At 49.7% G+C, this 19,423-nt stretch overlaps 1 protein-coding gene across 8 annotated transcripts in view; it reads right to left on the bottom strand.

The window, feature by feature from the left end:
• Positions 1 to 19,423, bottom strand: part of RANBP17 (RAN binding protein 17) — a 291,165-nt gene that overhangs the window by 88,904 nt on the left and 182,838 nt on the right. For all 8 annotated transcript variants that reach the window (XM_060197144.1, XM_060197145.1, XM_060197147.1 and 5 more), the window contains 3 exons: positions 18,767 to 18,847; positions 6,864 to 6,927; positions 6,655 to 6,763 (listed from right to left, as the gene is read on the bottom strand). In XM_060197144.1, the coding sequence (XP_060053127.1) occupies positions 6,655 to 6,763; positions 6,864 to 6,927; positions 18,767 to 18,847 (254 nt within the window). The remainder of the gene's footprint in view (positions 1 to 6,654; positions 6,764 to 6,863; positions 6,928 to 18,766; positions 18,848 to 19,423) is intronic.

Raw genomic sequence — 19,423 nt, 5'->3', positions numbered from 1 at the left:
CAAAAGGGTCCCCGGCTGCGTGTCCAGGAGGCCGCAAGCTACTGCCTGGCGCGGTCCAGGTCACGTGACTCCTCCAGACTTTCACTAGGCCGATGGCATAGTGACTGCCACTCAAGGGGGCTGCCCTGACAGACGACCTGACGACCGCGTTTTGACACGGCTGACAAACGCCAGTCATCATTAAAAATGAAATAAGAACAATAATGAAAAAGGCAATGTTCCCTTCTCCTGTGCACATGTGTTTATGGGTAGAGGGCCACTCCCGGTCTCCCCCGTTTTGTCTAGTCTGTTCTTTTTTCTTTATTTTTTTCTCTTTTGTTGTCCTTGTTTTATCGTTGTTGGGATTAGTATTGTTGTTATTGATGTCGTTGTTGTTGGATGGGACAGAGAGAAATCGAGAGAGATGGGGGAGACAGAGCGGGAGAGAGACAGAGAGACACCTGCAGACCGCTTGTGAAGCGACCCCCCTGCAGGTGGGGAGCTGGGGGCTCGAACCCGGATCCCTAGCCGGTCTTTGTGTTTGGTGCCATGTGTGCTTAACGCGCTGTACCACTGCCCGGCCCCTGCCCGGCCCCCCGACTGGCCCCCGTCTAATCTGTTCTTAACAAGTTCCTCAAGTGGGCCCAGCAGCACCTTCTGGTGTGGTGACCTGCTACAAGTCACAGCTGGATGGCGGGTGGGCGTCCGGCCCTGGCTGGCAGACACGCCCCTTGTGTACCCGTGGCCCCGGCAGCCCCTGTGGACACTGCGACTTCTGAACCTTTGCAGACTTGCTCATGGCCCATCAATGTGCTTCTCACCCGCTCTGTTCAACGTGCGATGGCTGCCCAAGGACAAGCGACCGCCAGCAGTTCTGAACGAATGAACGTGTGTGGCCTGTACAAACTTAAATCTGCGACTAACAATGACTTAGGTCTCCGCAGAACAGGGAGACATCTTTGCTGGGGGTGGGGTGGGTGGCTCCTCTCCACACTTCCCTTCTCTGACACTTGTCAAACTGAATTAACCTCTACCCACATGGAACAAAAGGAAGGGTAGTTATTATTTTCTTTTTCTTTTATTTATTCAAGGGTTCCGTGCTCAACAGCTCCCTGGAGGGTCTCCACTTCCTGGCCGGGGTAAGCTTATCTTGGCTTTCGCTTATCAGATTGACAAAGTTAATCTGCAAATAACTTGGGGGACTTGAAGGGATTCCATGAAGGGCTCCCAAACAAGCAAGCTGTCTTTCTGTCTCAGGAAGACAGCAATGTTTGCATTTGTTTTTTTTTAGAAGAAGAAGAATAATAAATAGTAATTGGCAAACGCTAGAAGAAGAAGAAGAAATAGTAATAATAATGATACCTGAAAACCAGCACCAAAGAGAAACATCCTTCCTACACCTGTCTTTTATACAAGGGAACATTCTGTCTGGTTTAGCCGAGGAGCAATTGGATACAACCGTAAGACGTCCCATTGCCAAAAAAGGGAAAAAAAAAAAACCAAAATAATCCCGCCATTGCCATTTGAAAATACAATCTGGAGCACACGGCATCTAATTAAATGCAGACAAAGTATGGACTATTGAACAGCAACCAAAATGCATTTTAAAGTAAATATCAATTCATGTGACACCCAATTTCTTTCCTCTCCTCATCACCCCAGTGCGCACGGCCCCACGCGCGGAGCTGATCCCGCCCACTTTGCCGGGTTCAAGTAGAACACGCTGGGCGTTTCTCTCCAGGAATCACGTCGCAGGCAGGCTGGTTGGGGGCTTCTCTCTCGACTGTCACTACTGCCCCCCTCAGCGCACCCCCCAGTCAGTGTGTCTTTGTTTCATTTGAGGATTCAACCGAGCTTCACACCGGAAGGGACCCATCCGATTCGGGGCTGTGCGGCTCTGTGGATGCCAACACTAACTCTTGCTCTGGTTTCTTTTTCTTTCTTCTCCTTCCTTCCTTCCTTCCTTCCTTCCTTCCTTCCTTCCTTCCTCCCTCCCTCCCTCCCTCCCTCCCTTCCTTTTCTCCTCCCTTACTTTCTCTTTTCTTTCCACAGTTATCACTGGGGCCAGCACTACAAATCCCCTGCTCCGAGGCACCATTTTTTCCATTTTATGGAACAGGACAGAGAGAAATTGAGAGGGGAGGGAGACAGACAGAGAAAGACACCTGCAGACCTGCTTCACCGCCTGTGAAGCGACCCACTTGCAGGTGGGGAGCCTGGGGCTTGAACCCGGATCCTTGTGCAGATTCTTGTGCTTAGTACTACATGTGCTTAACTGGATGTGCCTCCTCCCAGCCCCCGTCTTGCTCTGATTTCCATGCTGGTGAATGTACCTGGGGGAGACAGACAGACAGACATACAGACACACACACACACACACACACACACACACACACACACACGCACGCATGGCGGCTGTCTGGACCAGTCTCATTTGTGAGATAGAGTTCTGAATAACAAAAAGGTGTCTATTTACTGTCGAATGTAAAACATTAATTCCCCAATAAAGAAATTAAAAAAACAAAAAGGTGTCGTCTGGCCACAGTCAATCTGCAGCGTCCTGAGACTCAGAGGAGCAGGAAGGGGCAGGCGATTCTCGGGCAGCAGGGCACGGGTGCTGCTGTCCACCTGCGAGAGGAAGCAGCCGGGGATGGACTGACGACTGGCGTGTCTGGGGGTGGGGGGTAACTCTGGTTCCTGACTCGCCCCCCCTCGCCCCCACCCCTCGCCCTCACACCACGCTAGGCTTTCCCTTCTCCTTTTCAAAACGCAGGAAACGCGGGTCAGGGAGGAGCCTGCCTTCAGAGGATGCCTGGGCCCCCCTGCAGGTGTCCTCTGCTCGGAGCCGACTGGCTGATGGAGCTGAGGGCCTGTCACATGCCAGGTGCTTCCACGAGCCTGCCGGCTCGCCCGAGGGTCCCCAGACAACCAGCCACATGACAGGTTATTTTGTTTTTTTTTACCTCTTTTTTGAGAGCCGAGATGGCGCTGCTGGCTGACAGCACTGTGTGTTTTGGGAATGCGGCTTCATACTTCAAAGTCAGCCGCCTCCTCATCCCACTGGGCCCTTCCTAGCTCCCCCCCTCCCCACAGCCCCCTGTAACCTCAGTTCTCTGGTCACAGCCCATGGGTCTGTCTGTCCCCTCCCACTCAGCACGACCCCTCTGGCCCCATCTATGTCGCCGAGAATTGGGAGAGTTCTTCTTTGCTCATAGCTGAGCAGTGTCCCATCGCGTATATTTAGTATATCTTCCCCCTCCCTGAGCACTGCTCAGCTCTTGCTTATGGTGGTGTGAGGGATTGAACCTGGGGCCTTGGAATCTCAGGCATGAAAGTCTGTTGCAGAAACACTATGCTATCTGTCTCTATATTTTACTTTTGAGGGGAAAAAAAAAGATTTAGAAAACCTGAACATGAGGGTCGGTTAAGTGCATGTATCACCAGGTTCAAGGACCTGGGTTCAGTTCCCCACTCCCCACCTGTAAGGGGGTACCTTAAGAGCAGTGAAGTGGGTCTGAAGGCCTCTCTCTGTCTCTCTTCCCCTATATCTCCTCCTCCTCTCTCAATTTCTCTCTGTCCTGTCAAATAAAATAGAAAGAAAAGGGAGTCGGGCAGTAGCACAGCGGGTTAAGCACACATGGCACAAAGCGCAAGGGCCGATGTAAGGATCCCGGTTCGAGCCCCCGGCTCCCCACCTACAGGAAGTCGCTTCGCAAGCGGTGAAGCAGGTCTGCAGATGTCTGTCTTTCTCTCCTCCTCTCTGTCTTCCCCTCCTCTCTCCATTTCTCTCTGTCCTATCCAACAACAACAGCTACGTTAACAATAACAACTACAACAAGCACAACAACAAGGGCAACAAAATGGGAAAAATAACCTCCAGGAGCAGGGGATTCGTAGTGCAGGCACCGAGCCCCAGCTATAACCCTGGAGGCCAAAAAAAAAAAAAAAAAAGGCAGCTGGGAGTCGGCACTGCAAATCCACTGCCCCTGGCGGCCACTTTTCCCATGTACAGGACGGAGAGAAGTTGAGTGGAGAGGGAGACAGACTGGGGGAGAGACAGAGAGACGCCTGCAGGCCTGCTTTACTGCTTGTGAAGCTTCCCCCTTGCAGGTGGGGAGCCAGTGAGGAGGCTCCAAGCCTGATCCTTGCACCTAGTATGTGCACTGAGGGATGCACCATCACCTGACACCCCAGTCACTGCTCTTGAACTCAGCCTGTCTCTCGGGGTCCTTCCAAGAGCTTGAGCACTGAAGTCCGTCCAGACAAGGGTCTCTCAGGGTCAACTTTTAGGGTGGACATCTGGGGGAATGAGAGAGCAAGCTGCTCGAGGGCGGGCCCCCCTCTGCTGGCCTGGTCTGTGCCCCCGGAGCCCAGGGTCCTCTCTGGGCTTCTCTCCGAGGTTGCAGCCAGGAGGCGGCAGAGGCCAGTGTGGGGTGGGGAGCAGAGCCAGCACCCCTCTTCGGTGGCAGCTGACTGGACTCTGCCGGCCCAGTTTACACTCTTCAAATAATTAGAGAGAGCGCTGGCGGCCACTTAGCCCAGTTATACGTACATGGCTCTTATAATCTTTCCTCAGGAATCAATCAATCCTGTGAAAGCTTTTGAGTCATTCTGCTCGTTCTGTGGCTTTCTCTCTCTTTGGCCATCCATTCATTCGGCAGGAACCCAGGGGTGTGGAGCAGGGAGGTGAGTCTACCTTGCCCGGTTCAAGGCTGGGCATCTCTTCTCTTCTGTGCAAAGTGAGAGGTTTTCTCCCCTTTGCTTCGGTGTAGCTGTGTTTGGGAACATTATTATTATTATTTTAAGCTGATGGATGGACTGATACATTGGGAGGGAAAGGAAGAGAAAGGGACCATCGGTATTCCATTCTTGAAGGATGAGGATATCGGCCCCAATCAAACCCTCTTATTGGGCCTATAAACTGATTAATCGAAGCTGCAGCTTTCAGATGCCGGGCGAGCGGGAAGCCGGAGTCAGGTGGCCACCACACAGCGCTTGCAGTGTGTCCACTGGTGCCTCCCACAGGTGGATGGACACCTCTGGCTCACTGCAACTCTTTTTTTCCTCCTCTTCTTCTTTTTCCCAGAGCACTGATCATCTCTGGTTTGTGGTGGTGCGGGGACTTTGGAGTCTCAGGCATGAGAGTCTCTTTGCATAAACATTACGCTATCTACCTCCTCCAACTTAACTTTTCTTTTTTTAATTGTCTCCAGGGTTATTGCTGGGGCTCAGTGCTGGCACTGCTTCTGGCAGCTATTTCCCTTTCCCTTTCCCTTTCCCCTTCCCTTCCCTTCCTCCCCGCCCCTTTCAGTTTTATTGGATAGGACAGAGAGAAACTGAGAGGGGAAGGAGGATAGACAGGGAGAAAGAAGAGACACCTGCAGACCTGCTTCACCGCTCATGAAGCCTCCCTCTGCAGGTGGGAAGTGGGGGCTCGAGCCCAGGTCCTAGAACATGGTTTGACCGGGTGTGCCACTACCCAGCCTCCTACTCCATTTTTTTAAAATCTAAAATCAAACTGATTTCTGTAAAACTAACACATGCTTCTCTACCCTCCTATCAGCCCCCCTTCTGCACTCCCATTGGCATGGTCCTGCCAAACTACAATTTAATAACTTGCTTTCTGGTCCCAACACACAACTTCAAGCCTCCCACTGTCTTCAGGCCCCAAATGCTGATGGCTTCGGGCTAGTCCCTCCAGGACGTGGAGCTACTGTGATCCCAGGATTCCCTCCAGATTCAACTCCGTCACAGAGAGTATCTGTGTGTTGCCCACGTCCAGCAGAGAAGCAATTACAGAAGCCAGGACTCCCACCTTCTGCACCCCATAAAGAATGTTGGTCCATATTCCCAGAAAGGGAGACATGTTAGGGGAAGATGACCAGAGGGCTCTGAACTCCAATTCTATCGAGACCCGGACAGAGAAGAGGCAAAAAGGAGGGACATCTGGAAGGAGCGATGGTGTAGGTGTGACTTAGAAAGGAAGAGGAGGCAGGACCACAGGAAAAATGGGCAAGCATATATAAATATTGACAGACAGTTACGGAAATAATAGTCAGCCCATATCTGTGGCCTTGGGGGAACTACTGCAGTCTCCAGTGGAGGGAATAGGGACACAGAACTCTGGGGCTGAGAACGATGTGGGATTATATCCCCGTGGGGCACCTGGTTAAGTGATCACATTTACAGTGCGCAAGGCCCCGGGTTCAAGGCCCTTTTCCCCACCTGCAGGGAGAAAGCTTCACGAGTGGTGAAGCGGGGCTGCAGGTGTCTCTCTGTCTCTTTCCCTCTCTATCTTCCTGTCCCCTCCCAATTTTTCTCTGTCTCTATCCAACAATAAATAAATAAAGGAATGGTACCCCTGTTGTCTTATCACTTTGTAAACCAGTGTTAAATCACTAACAAACAAGTTAAAGAAGGAAAAAAAAAAAGAAAACAACAGTTTTGTGCATGACGCCTTTCTGCGGGAGAGCTCCCGTCTGGGTTCCTTGTGGTAAAAACCGTGTTATCCAAGGACGCCCTGCCGAGGAGGCTGGAGGTGGGGAATGATGGCAGATGCAACAGACCCTGTGGAGCACGGAGCAGAGCTCGGACAGGCCAGGCTAACAGTCCCTCCCTCCCGTCCATCGCTGCCCCTGCCCGGCCTCACTCCTGCCTGGCGACCCCGCGTCTTACCGAGATCCACCGTCAGCAGGCGCGTGAGGGCGGTGTAGAAGGTGGTCCGGTACCTGAAGTCGCTGAGGCTGTGGCTGTCGCTGATGCCCAGGAAGGGGAAGTGCTCGCTCTGTGGGGGAGGACGGACAGCGTCCCAGGTTACAGGTCGTGGGGTTACTCGATGCCCTCATGCTCCCCACTGCCCGCCCGCTCAGGGGAACCGGACTCACCGTGTGGTTTTTCAGCATGAATTTCACAGCGTCTATCTTCACGAGCTTCTTCAGCAGGATATAGGTGAGAGAGGTTAAGGAATCTTGACAAGTATTAGCTGCCTTTTCTTATTTTAAATTAACGAGCGACACGGAGGGAAAGACAAAGACCTCTGCTCAGCTCTGGCTGATGGTGGTGTTGGGGATTGAACCTGGGACTCTGGAGCTTCGGGCATGAAAATCTTCTGTGGAACCATTATGCTATCTCCCCAGCCCTCACTTTTTAAATAGATATTTTATTCACACATTTCAGTGCAAAAGAGGCAGAGAGACCAGAGCCCTGTTCAGCTCTGGTGGGTGGTTCTGCTGCTGGGGGTTGAACCTGGGGCTCTGGAGCTTTCTTCAGGCATGAAAGTCTTTTGTGTAACCACGGTGCTGTCTCCCCAGTCTCTGAGTTAGCTGAGTACCTGACAGGGAACCAGCCACAATCAACACAGGATGGCAATCAAAACGGCTCCTAGTCTGTTCTGAAGACTAGATGCTATTTGCAAAGAGTATTCCTTCCTATAGGAACGCCTTCACTCGGCTAAAAAAGATAATCTATTATTCATCAGGGCAATTACTTTTCCTATCTTATACATATTCTGGTTATGGAAAGGAAGACCGTATTTTATAATTAAGATGAAAAGTTCTTTACTATTAAAAGTCTCAATGGTAGAAAATTAAAACTGACCCCCCCTTTTATTTTACATTGGGGGGTATAACTTGAGAACTTCTCATCACTTAATATTCTTTCATAATAAAATAATTATAAAAGGCCCATAAAAATGGGCTATCGAGAAAGAGAAAATGATTCAATTCTCAGAAATAAGGAGGTCGGTCTGTGGAAATAGGAGGGCATGTCTGGAGAGATTTGGAAGGCAGGGATGGGGACAGGGCAGGCTAGACGTCTCCAAGCACTGAGGGACTTGAAGAGCAAACGTCTCGAGCACTGGTTTTTGCTGACTCCTTGGTGGTCACAGTCACACCAGGAGATGTCTTTGTTTCGTAAGATCCGGAGATGAGAGGAGGCCGGTGACTTGCCCAGACTACACAGCTGGGGATGGTCTCTCAGATCCCAACCGAGGTCAGCTCAGAAGGGAACAGGGCACTGAGGTGTCATAATGTGCTCTCACCACAGAAGGACCAGGGGGAAGGGGATGCTGGGAGAACTATTTGAAACAGGACCCTCCTGTCCTCCGTCCCCTAGCCCTGTGCCCTTTCCTCTGGCCAGGGCGACCCCCCCCCCCCCCACACACACACACACTCTCACCACTCACCTGTGTGTCATCTGCAACCCTGGGGTCCTGTCCTTCCCTCCCCAGCACCTCTGGAGGCAGGGCTCCGTGTGCACAAGGTGGCTACAGACAGGGGGTGTCCCTTGACCCCACTCCTCACCTCAAGCCCCAAGTCCCCCTGACAACCCAGGGTGAAATTCAGGTGTGTGTCTGGGGGCAGGGGGCGGGCATCGGCTTTCTAAGGGTAGGGTTCACTCTCACCCTCCCAGACCCCTGGCATCACGTCAGGTCGACTCTCAGGTGAGGAGACACTCCACAGACCTCAGTGAAATGCCGCCGTGACCCAGAGGCAGGAGCCTCTGATGCTGAAGCAACCATTCCAGCCAAGTGCCAGAGCCCCTCCACCTCCAGGAGTAAGTCAACTTCTTTTACCAAAAAAACCCCACTTACATATCCACCTGTATTCCACAAATATATGGAGGTATGTTTAGGTGTCCAAATGAAACTGCAAAATACTACTACTACTACTACTAATTATAATGATGGCTAGCAAACTATAATCTCTTGGGCTTTGCGAGAATTCCGGTGGTTGCGGGGGGGAGAGGGTGCACCGAACATTGGTGAAGGGTATGTGAACTCACACACACCGTGTGTGGGTGTGAAATTGTTAATTTAGTTATTTATCTAAATCAGAGCCCTGCTCAGCTTTGGCTGATGATGGTGTTGGAGACTGAACCTAGGACTTTGGGGCTTCAGGCACGAAAGTCTTTTGTAGAACTATTTTGCTGTCTTCCCCACCCACCAATTTCCTAAAAGCCAAGTAAAACCGGTAATGAACCACGGTAAAATCTCACTTGTAGAGTGCGTGACTGTGCCCCGTGTGCAAACCCAGCCTGCGGCCCGGCCCACACTGCATTGGAGGAAGCTCTGGTGGCGGGCCTCTTCCCCACTGCCCTCTGACTCCCTATGAAAAGAAAGAAAGGAAGGGAGAAAGAAAAGAAAAGGAATTTTAAAAGCATTTCTTTCTTTTTCTTTTCTTTTCTTTTCTTTTTTTTTTTAAGCTAGAGCACTGCTCAGCTCTGGCTTATGATGGTGTAGGGGGATGGGGGATTGAACCTGGGACTTTGGAGCCTCTGGCTCTTTGCGTAACCATTATGCTATCTACCCCCACCCCACCCCACCCCCAAAGTATTTATTTCTATACGCGACAGAAAGCGAGGAGAGAGAACACTTCTCAGCTCGGCCAAATGGTGGTGTTGGGCATCAAACCCCAGGCCGCAGGGTGCAGCCCCGTGCTGTGACTTGGAGCTGTATCGCAGCCCCGACATCACACACTTTCCGGGGGCAGGGACTGCCTGTCTTCCTGGGTGCCCTCCTCGCAGCTTCTGGCAGGTGAAAGGCTCTGGTCTCCCCCTGGGGACAAGGAGGCAGGCCTGATGTGGACCCCCGGGCAGAGGAGCTGCCCCTCCAATTCCACTCCCTCTAAGCAGCGGTGGGGGTTCAGTGGACCTAGGCAGAGCTCCGGTTCCCGAGAAGTGACAAGGTCTGGGGTAATAAGTGCGCCACCATTAATCGGGCTGGTCCTGTCAGGCACCTAATGAACAGCGGGTCATGTTTTGACAATGGGATATTTATGGGCGCAATAAACACAACATTCCCAGGAAGAACCTCATCTGCCAAGGACACATTTTCTGCAGAACTGCATCTGTGCGCTTTGTACCAGGGCCAGTCTCTCTGCCTTTTAATTACATTCTAAAGGAGATGATCAGGGGGGAAAGTCTCCTTGCTTTTCAGTAGCAGAAAACAACGGCGTTCATGGGAGTGCTTATTTGCCCTTACAGGAATTCCATGCGCGGCCAGTGATGGTCTGTGACCTCCCTCCCTCCCTTCTCTAAAGATAAATGGATACATCATCTATGTGACTTTTATATTCCTGTGTCACTCTTCTTTAAGACACCTGGGAGCTTAAGGCTTGTGCTCTATTCTGTGGGTGGGAGGGAGCAACTGGGGCGAAAAAAATCGAGGTCCAAATGCAGGCCCGTGTGACTCTTGTGAATAAACTCTTCTCCCTGGGCCACATCACGCTCTGGTTTCAAAGAGGCCAGCAAGCTCTAAAGAGTCGCCTGTTTGACAAGTTAGCGGGCACTCGTTGGCGAGCTCTCGGTCCCACCGGCCAGGTCTTGGTAGAGATGGGGGTGGGTGGGGCGGAGGGGAGCCTGTCCTTTTAGGAGGGGCCGCTTCATTAATGAGCTGTCATCGCCGTATATCAGGGCTGAGCAAACTCAAGAAGGTGTTAACTTCCTACGTTGAATGAACTTGCTCCCTGCGTCTGTGTGGTCATGAGGACACAGACAATGGTGGGGATGGTCTTACTGACAGCTGGCGGGACCAGAGGAGGAAGGTGAGGGGAAGATGGAGGCGTGCTACCTCTCCTGCACGGAGAGGAGCCAACTGGACGGAGCATGAACTAGCTGCCGCCTCCTCCTCCTCCTCCTCCTCCTCCTCTTCTTCCTCCTCTTTTTTAAATGCGAGCCCTGCTTAGCTCTGGCTTATGGTGGTGCTGGGGACCGAACCTGGGAATTTCGGTGCCTCAGGCATGAGAGTCTGTTTGTGTCACCGTTATGTTGTCTCCTGAGCCCATGAGTTAGCTTCTTGAGCTACAGAAAGCTCACACATTTTACTATCTGGAAAACATCATCAAACCAAGACAGCACTACTCACTAAAAACACCCTGTGTGCTTGCTACTAAGAAGAGCTGGTATTTTAAAATACCAGTCAACTGCAAGGCAGTTACTCACAGAGGTGTTAAACAGTGAGGAAATGCCCGTTTTAGCAGCCGAGGTGGAGAATGTTAGAGACAGGATACTCGGGAGGAACAGGAGGGTGGGTGACGGGACTGACCCAGGCATGCATTCAAACGTCACACATGCTTTCACATGGTTTCTGCAGATGGAGTGAGATCCTGATGACAGGAGAACATTCAGAGATAAGATTACACGTCAGAAACCGCTGTAAATAGCACACACACCCCCACACACACACCCCCACCCCCCCCACACACACACCACACACTTGCAGCATTGCTTCACCGATTGCAAAGCTTCCTTCCCTTCAGGCGGAGATGGGAGCTCGAACCCGGGCCCTTATGCATGGTGACTTGTGTGAAGTCTTGGAACTCTAGACTAAGGGGAGGGAAAGAGTCTGAATTGCTAATAACTCACAGCCTAGCAGCAGGAAAGCTGTAGCCATACCACGTATCCCTGAACATTAAAGGAAAGAGGCCCTGGCAGGGACGACAAGGAAGAGAAAGCTTCTATTTCCCCTGCCATGCAACAGGGCCGGCCATACTAGGTGTTTTCTTGTTGTCAGAAAACAGGGTTAATGGGGGCCGGGTCAAGCGCACATAGTGCAAAGCAGCGCAAGGATCCCGGTTCGAGTCCCCTCTGCAGGGGGGTCACTTCACAAGCGGCGAAGCAGGTCTACAGGTGTCTGTCTTTCTCTCCCCCTCTCTGTCTTCCCCTCCCCTCTCCATTTCTCTCTGTCCTACCCAACAATGATGACGACAACAACAACAATAACCACAACAATAATGGAAAAAAGATGGATGCCAGGAGCAGTGGATTCGTGGTGCAGGCACAGAGCCCCAGAGATAACCCTGGATGAGCTCGGCCTTTTACCTGGCCATGACACCGTCCAAAGAGACGCTGCTCCTGTCTGTGGAGGAAGGAACCCAGGCCCAGAGAGACAGACTGACTGGCCTTGTGGCTCTTTCTGTCTGCACAGCAGTGAAGGGTTAAGGCGCTCTCTCCTGGCCTCACTTAGCGAGACCTTCATGCAGCCAGACCTGGCAACACTGCCCAGGCCTAATGAGCCAAGGCGGCTCAGACAGGAGAGCCCCGCGCGGTGACTCAGCACAAGATAATGAAGGCTGGCAGGGGGAAGGTAAAACAAATTCCCCGGGCCGAGTGCGCTGCGCAAATTGTGCGAGACTGGCGGGTCAGGAAATTAGTGATGGGAACTCGATAAGTCAAGTGCCGTTACGAGGAGTCAAGTTCAAATCAATCATTTTACTTTGACCTGCGAGGCAAGTGGGAGAGATTGCAGGTGCTGGCTGGGGGCGGAGGAGGACGGGAGCAAAGCGAGACTGGGGGGAGGCTGGGCCGGGAGGAGAGGAGGGGAGTGAGGACTGAAGGAGGAGGGTGGGCAGGGGGCCTGGCCCTGGGAGGGGGGCGGGGAGCCTTCGCACAGGGCAACGGGGCAGAGGAATTACGGGAGGGGTTTCCCAAGGATGACGGGATCAGAAAACAAAAGGGACAAATCAACACATCTCAGATGAGAAATGTTCATCGCGGATGCCTGAGGGATGTCTGCTGCAAGTAGTTTTATTTAAAATTCTCAAACCATCTGGAGTGGGTGGTATTCTGAAAATGAGAGAGAGAGAGAGAGAGAGAGAGCACACAAGGTATTTGAATGCTGCTTCACAACGCAGAATTGCTGCTGTCTCTCACTAGCCGTTTCCTGTAAATGGACAGACCCAGTTCGAATCCCGTCCCTCAGCCCGATTTCATGCCAGACCCTGCTGCCTTCCTCTCTTATCCTTTGCTGCCCCCACCCCCCACCCCGGGTCAACCCCAGGAGCCCATGCCAGTGCATCAGGCTTGAGTTTTGCAGGTTCCCTGGCCACTGTCATGAAGGCGTGCATGGAATGGCTTGTCCGGAAGCGGCGTCGGAGTGATCTAGAAGGAGAAGGACCCTCTCAAGGCATCGCACACCGTGTGCCCAGGCTGGGGGTAAGGTGCAGAAGAAGCTGCCTCTGGAAAGTCAGGATGCGACTGAACTTGACCATACAGGACAGAGAAATTGTGTAAGGGAAGCCATAGGCCTGGAGTTCTCAAGAGAAACGCGGGAAAGGGAGCCTGGGCCCAGGGTCAGTTGTTAGGATTTCAAGGTCTTCGAGGGCTGTATTTGCTTGTCCTTTTGCCCGGGATTTAGCAGATGCTGAATTAACGATTGCTGAGCTGGAAGAGGCCAGTGAGGGAAAGGAAAGCATAAGGGGAGGGGAGTGTGGGAATCAGGATTTTTTTCAAGTGTTATTTTATTATCTTCACTTATTTATTTATTGGATAGAAACATCCAGACATTGAGAGGAGAGGGGGAGACAGAGAGGAGGAGAGACACCTGCAGCCCTGCTTCACCACTTGCAAAGCTTTCCCCCTGCAGGTGGGGACTGGGGGCTTGAACCCGTCTCTTTGTGCGTTGTAACATGCACACTCAATCTGGCCTCTGGGATTAGACTTTTTAAAAATATTTTTTATTATCTTTACTTATTCAATTATTGGATAGAGACAGCCAGGAATCGAGATGACAGGGGAAGAGAGAGAGAGAGAGAGGGAGGGAGAGAGAGAGAGAGAGAGAGAGAGAGAGACAGAGACCAGCAGATCTGCTTTGCAACTTGTGGGACGTCTTCCCCTTCAGTCCAGTGGGTGGAGTGAGATTTAAGGATCACTCTTAACGTCCTCATGTTCATTTAGCTATGGGTGAAGCTTTGGTTACTGCGCTTATAATAGGCTGGGCGTCAGCACACCCAGTTGAGAGCTCATGTTACAATGTGCAAGGACCTGAGTTCAGGCCTCTGGTTCCCTCCTAGAGGGGGAAACTTCAGGAGGGGGGAGCACTGCTGCAGGTCTTCTCTCTCTCTCTCTCTCTCTCTCTCTCTCTCTCCCTCTCTTCCCTCTCAACTTCTGTCTCTAGTAAATAATCAAAGCCCAGTGACTTTGACAGGGAGTCGCCTCTTGGTTTTACAAGGATGAACACAACAGACTTACGATCCGTGTACACAGGGTCCCGAGGTGGAGAACTAGGGGACAGAGAGTCAGAAAGCGTGATGGTCTGGAGCCAATGGCGGGTTTATTCCTGCCGTCTCAGGCTCCATGTCCTGCTGGGAGGAGTGAGCAGCCCTGCACGTACACGTACGTGGCGCTTGTGCTGGACTCACGCTCCACTGCAGAGCTCTCCCGGCCTGCTGTGGCTTCTGAACAAGGCACCCGGGCATTTGTTCCCGCCTGGGTCCCGCAAACTCTGCTATGATGCTATGGAGACAGCTCCAGCCTAACAGACTGATGGAGTTAATGGGATCAGAAGGGGAGATGTGACTTCCGATAGACTCATGAGTGACTGCTGAACTCATTCATGGGGGTCTGCCTTCAAAAAAAAAAATCAAGAGAGATTATGGGTCTTTTGAGAACTGTGAAGATGATGTGATAAGAACAGCTGCCAACAGAGGGCTCAACAGAAAATGAAGTCTCCTTTCTGGCCCTCATCTCTCTGAGAAATGCTATGGCTCTCGGTCTGAGTAAATAATGACCTAATCAGGAGACATAATTGAGCACGAGATAAAATGGAGCAGTTATTTTTTCAGAGGAAGAACTGTGGGTGAAAAAAAAAATGACAGCTGGGAGTCGGGCGGTAGCGCAGTGGGACCGGCATGAGGATCCAGGTTCCAGCCCCCGGCTCCCCACCTGCAGGGGAGTCGCTTCACAGGCGGTGAAGCAGGTCTGCAGGTGTCTGTCTTTCTCTCCCCCTCTCTGTCTTCCCCTCCTCTCTCCATTTCTCTCTGTCCTATCCAACAATGATGACATCAATAACAACAACAACTACAACAGCAATTAAAAAAAAAACAAGGACAACAAAAGGGAAAATAAATAAAGGAAAAAAAAATGACAGCTTTGGGCTAGCAAGAGAGCTCACCCGGAAAGATGCCCAGTCTCCATGCATGTGAGTAGCGTTCGAGCTTGACCCCCACCAGGCTGGAGGAAGCCTTGGTCTCAAAGTGTCTATACCTGTGCCATGAAGCTTCTCTCTCTCTCTCTCTCTTCCCCAGAGGCTGTAAATGACAACAGTCAGACCAACGTAGAAAGTCCCAACTCCCACAAGGAGGGAATATTGGAATGAAAATGCAACAGGCTTTCTCTCTGGTCAGAGCCCAGGGATTTGTGGAACGGTGGCGTCACTGGACAAGCTACTACTCTTTCTCTCTGCAACAGAAGACAAAGGCCCAAGGGAGAAACACAGGTAAGAGACACTGCCTGTGCTTTCTGGCTGGGACACTCAGGTTTTCTCTCTATCTCAACGATCTCCTGGGCAGTTATTTCCACAGTCCAGGGCCCCAAGCTGCTGGCTGAAAATGCAGCTTCTCAGGCTTCAGTCTTACAGTCTGTAGAACAGAACCTCCCAGGGTGGGGCCTGGCCTGTATGTCTATCAGCACTGCAGTGATTCTGAGGCTCAGGCAAGTCTGAGAGGACCACCGTAAGGCAAGTGGACAGCGGGTGTTATTCTGGCTATGATGCCTTCCTAAACACACACACACACACACACACACACACAACCCCAAACCAAAAGGAGAAGCTTTGTGATTTCGATTGCCAAGCGAGTGGCCACATGAAAGAATGCTTAAGTTCAGAGACTGGCTTTGAGTGCTGTGACCACAGATGAAAATTCATTCAGAAGAAGATAAAATGGGGGGGGGGGGGAGAAGGAGGAGAAGGAGGAGAAGGAGAAGGAGAAAGAAAGAGAAAACAGAAGGGATCTGGAGACAGAGCCACCAGCAACATTAAACACTTTATAGACTTAGTTGTGACAGAGAGTGGGAGACAGGTCTAGAGAGAGAGAGACAGAGGGAGAAAGGGAACAGCCTCACAGCACCAAAGCTTCCTCTGGTACATGGCACAGCAGGTGCCTTGGCAGGTCCTGCTACTGGTACTTTCGACACAAAGATTTCTGAATATTAACAGACAGTTTTTCATTGTCAGGGGCCACTCGGGGTGGGTTTTTAATCTCATATGGCTGTTACCGCTACTGCAGAGGAATACAGAGAAATAATACACTGCTTTAAAATCAGGATTTAAAAAACACAGGATAATAATAATAATAATAATAATAATAATAATAATAATAATAATAATCTACTGGAAACAACAAAACACGCATTAGGTAACCAGCGACGGCCTGAAACAGATCCACCACTCACATATTCCATTATGTAAATGAATTCAAAGATACCTCATGACTGATCAGCTAGAAGGGACATAATGATTTATAATTCAAATAACTGAGCACTGAAATCAAATTGAGCTAATATATATTTCTAAATATGCAAACCTGAAATAATTGTTAAGAAATATAAATCAGTGTACCCGAGTGGAGATCATCTGTATCCCTGGGTTTAGAGTGTTACCGCTTTAAAAGTTTTATCTAATAAGTTTGCTGAAAATGCGATTTTTTTATTAACTTCAAGAGGAAGTGCTCAGAAGCAATAAACAGCTTGTACAAGGTTAGAATCCAGAGCTTGAGCATTAAGGACTGTATGTGAGAGAGGGCGGGGAGGGAGGGAGAGAGAGAGAGGGAGGGAGAGAGAGAGGGAGGAGGTGATGAGAAGAGGGTCTGAAGACACGGATACAAACAAATGAAGCATTATGCAAATGATACAAAAAAGAATACAAATCAGATTAATTTTATATTAGATTTCAATTTCGACCTGAAAAAAAAAAAACAGAGGGGAATCTAAACACTAGAACACTAGGTACGTGCAGCAAAATCACACAGGCTTCCTTCTTGGTAAGAAGATCCTCATGTAATTCATTGTGAAAAGGCCAGAGTTTGCAATACTAGGAAGTACTTATGAGCCACTTCATATGTTAGCAGTAAAGAGTATTTCAGCACTATTATTAAAAAAATATATAGGTTGAGGTTTTTTTTTTTTTTAATAAGGAAAAAAATACATATCTTAAAAAGCTGCAATGACCACTGGAATTGGGTTGTATATCATTTCCCGGTAAAAAGGAAAAACAGCCTCGACAGGTGTAATTTATCATTTTTCTGATTTAATATCAAAGAAATATATTAAAATAATAAAAAGAATCCTGAAATCCTCAGAATTTGTAGTGATAAATAGCCCTCCCTGTCTTTATTGCATTATACCTACTAACAGAGATATTGCAGGGCGGATTTTGCCAGACAAGGACGATTATTTTCTAATAAAAAGTTGCATATTAAATTCCAGCACAAAAGTGGGTGTCTAATACTTTGGAAATCTTTTACGGTTTGCCAAGGAACACAATTCTAAACTCCACTAATGGCCGGTGCACTTCAGGACTGAACCTACATTAAGCCGTCCCATTCCACACCACCCGTTTTCCGAAAGCCGCCCTCGTTAACGGCAGCTAATCTTAGAGGTTAACTAACATCGCCTCCCTCCCCCATGGCTGCTCAGCGTTCCATAGCTCACACATTAGAGGCAATCTACATGCTGCTCCCTCATTGGAAGGAATAACACCAGCTGGAATATAATAAGAGCAGATTATTGGGGTTGGATGTTTAAAGTTGGCTGGTGGTAAACATGAGCGTTTAATGTGTAATGAGAAATCTTATTTTGGAAGAGACAAGATACCCGGCTGGTAGGACCATGACCAAACAGCTGATAATTCTTTTCCTGCAACACCTCCATGCCTTTGAACTAATGAAAATATTTTTTAAATTGAAGATATATTCTTAGCAGTTAAAAAAAAAAATATATATATATATAGAGTATAGGGGTAGATAGCATAATGGTTATGCAAAGAAACTCTCATGCCTGAGGCTCCAAAGTCCCAGGTTCAATCCCCTGCACCACCAGAGCTGAGCAGTGCTCTGTTTTATATATATAAGCAGGTCCACGGTTTATATATATAAGACTCTGTTTTATATATATAGCCCAGGTTTGCTGGGCTCGAACCTGGGTCGTGTGCATGGCAAAGCAGCTCACTATCCAAGTGAGCTATTTTGCTAGCCCTTGAATTCATTTTTTTTTAAATTGTCTTTATTTACATATTGGATAGAGACAGTAAGAAATTGAGAAGAAGGGGGAGATAGAGATAGAGACACAGAGATACCTGCAGCCCTGCTTTGCCACTCTAAAGCTTTCCCCCTGCAGGTGGGGACTGGGGGCTTGAACTCGGGTCCTTGTGCACTGTAATGTGTGTGCTCAACCAGGTGCATCACTACCTGGCCCCTCATGAATTCAATTTTTAAGATATATATATATATATATATATATATATATATATATATGACATTTAGTTCCTCTTGAAATTAACTACCTGCTTCAAATTAGTTACTTCTGAGAATTAAGATTGTTAAAAAACAAAAAAAACCCACCATGGGCTAACCCATTGATTGCAGAACTATGAATGCTAACCTGGGTGGGTATAAACACATTGTAGGGGGGGGCTAGATAGCATAATGGTTATGCAAAGAGACTCTCTTGCCTGAGGCTCTGTAGTCCCAGGTTCAATTCCCTACACCACCATAGGCCACAGCTGAGCAGAGCTCTGGTAAAAACAAACAAACCAAACACTTTACTGGTTCGGAAGCTATAATTCAGCTGTGATGGCTGAAGACCTGCTTCCTAGAGTGTAGCTGACTCAAGGCTTTCACTAACAAGCACTCACAGGTAAAGCTAAATGAAAAGTCTTCTTTAAAAACAAACAAACAAACAAACAACAACAACAACAACAACACCTTCCCCAAATTATAAACAAAGAAAATGCCCGGCCACCACGACGTGTTTGTCAGGTTTAAATACATTACCAGACACGCAGTCGAAAGGATATCCGACAGAAAGATCATTTAGGAACTGCAGAGTCCTTGAAATGACAGGCTCACTTCTTCCCCAGTATTTAAGGTTTGTAACGCTAAATATGAAAAAAAAAAAAAAAAAGCTTTTAGACGTTGTTTCCTCTCGTGGAGAGAACAAAGACACTCGGAAACGTTAATTTAAAACAGAGGGTGGCAGGTTGGGACAACGCCAGCGAGTGCACCTCCGTGGGCGTCCAGTCCCGGAAACCGAGCCCATGCGTGAGGGGCCCATGCGTGGCCTCAGTGAGTCACAGGGGTGCCGAGTCTACCTCACGGTCGCCCCCCGGGACAGGACTATCTGTCCAGTGTGTGCGCACACGAGATAGAGCTGTCTGCGTGAGGCATAGCTACCGGGGGACGTCAGGTGGGTGACCACGGGGACAACCAAAGGGTATTTTCTTTTAAAAATATTTTTTATTTCTTTATTGCTGGATAGAAACAGAGAGGAGCTGAGAGGGGAGAAGGAGACAGAGAGAGACACCTGCAGCCCTGCTTCACCACTCACAAATTTCCTCCCCTGCAGGGGGGGAGCGGGGGCTTGAATCTGGGTCCTTGTGCACTGTAACATGTGCGCTCAGCCAGGTGCGCCACTGCCTGTCTCCAAGAGGCATTCCCTCCCTCCCTCCCTCCCT

The sequence above is a fragment of the Erinaceus europaeus genome, chromosome 9 (assembly GCF_950295315.1).
Source record: "Erinaceus europaeus chromosome 9, mEriEur2.1, whole genome shotgun sequence".
Lineage (NCBI taxonomy): Eukaryota > Metazoa > Chordata > Mammalia > Eulipotyphla > Erinaceidae > Erinaceus > Erinaceus europaeus.
The sequence above is the reverse complement of the archived record's forward strand: the minus strand, read 5'-3'. Positions and strand labels throughout refer to the sequence as shown.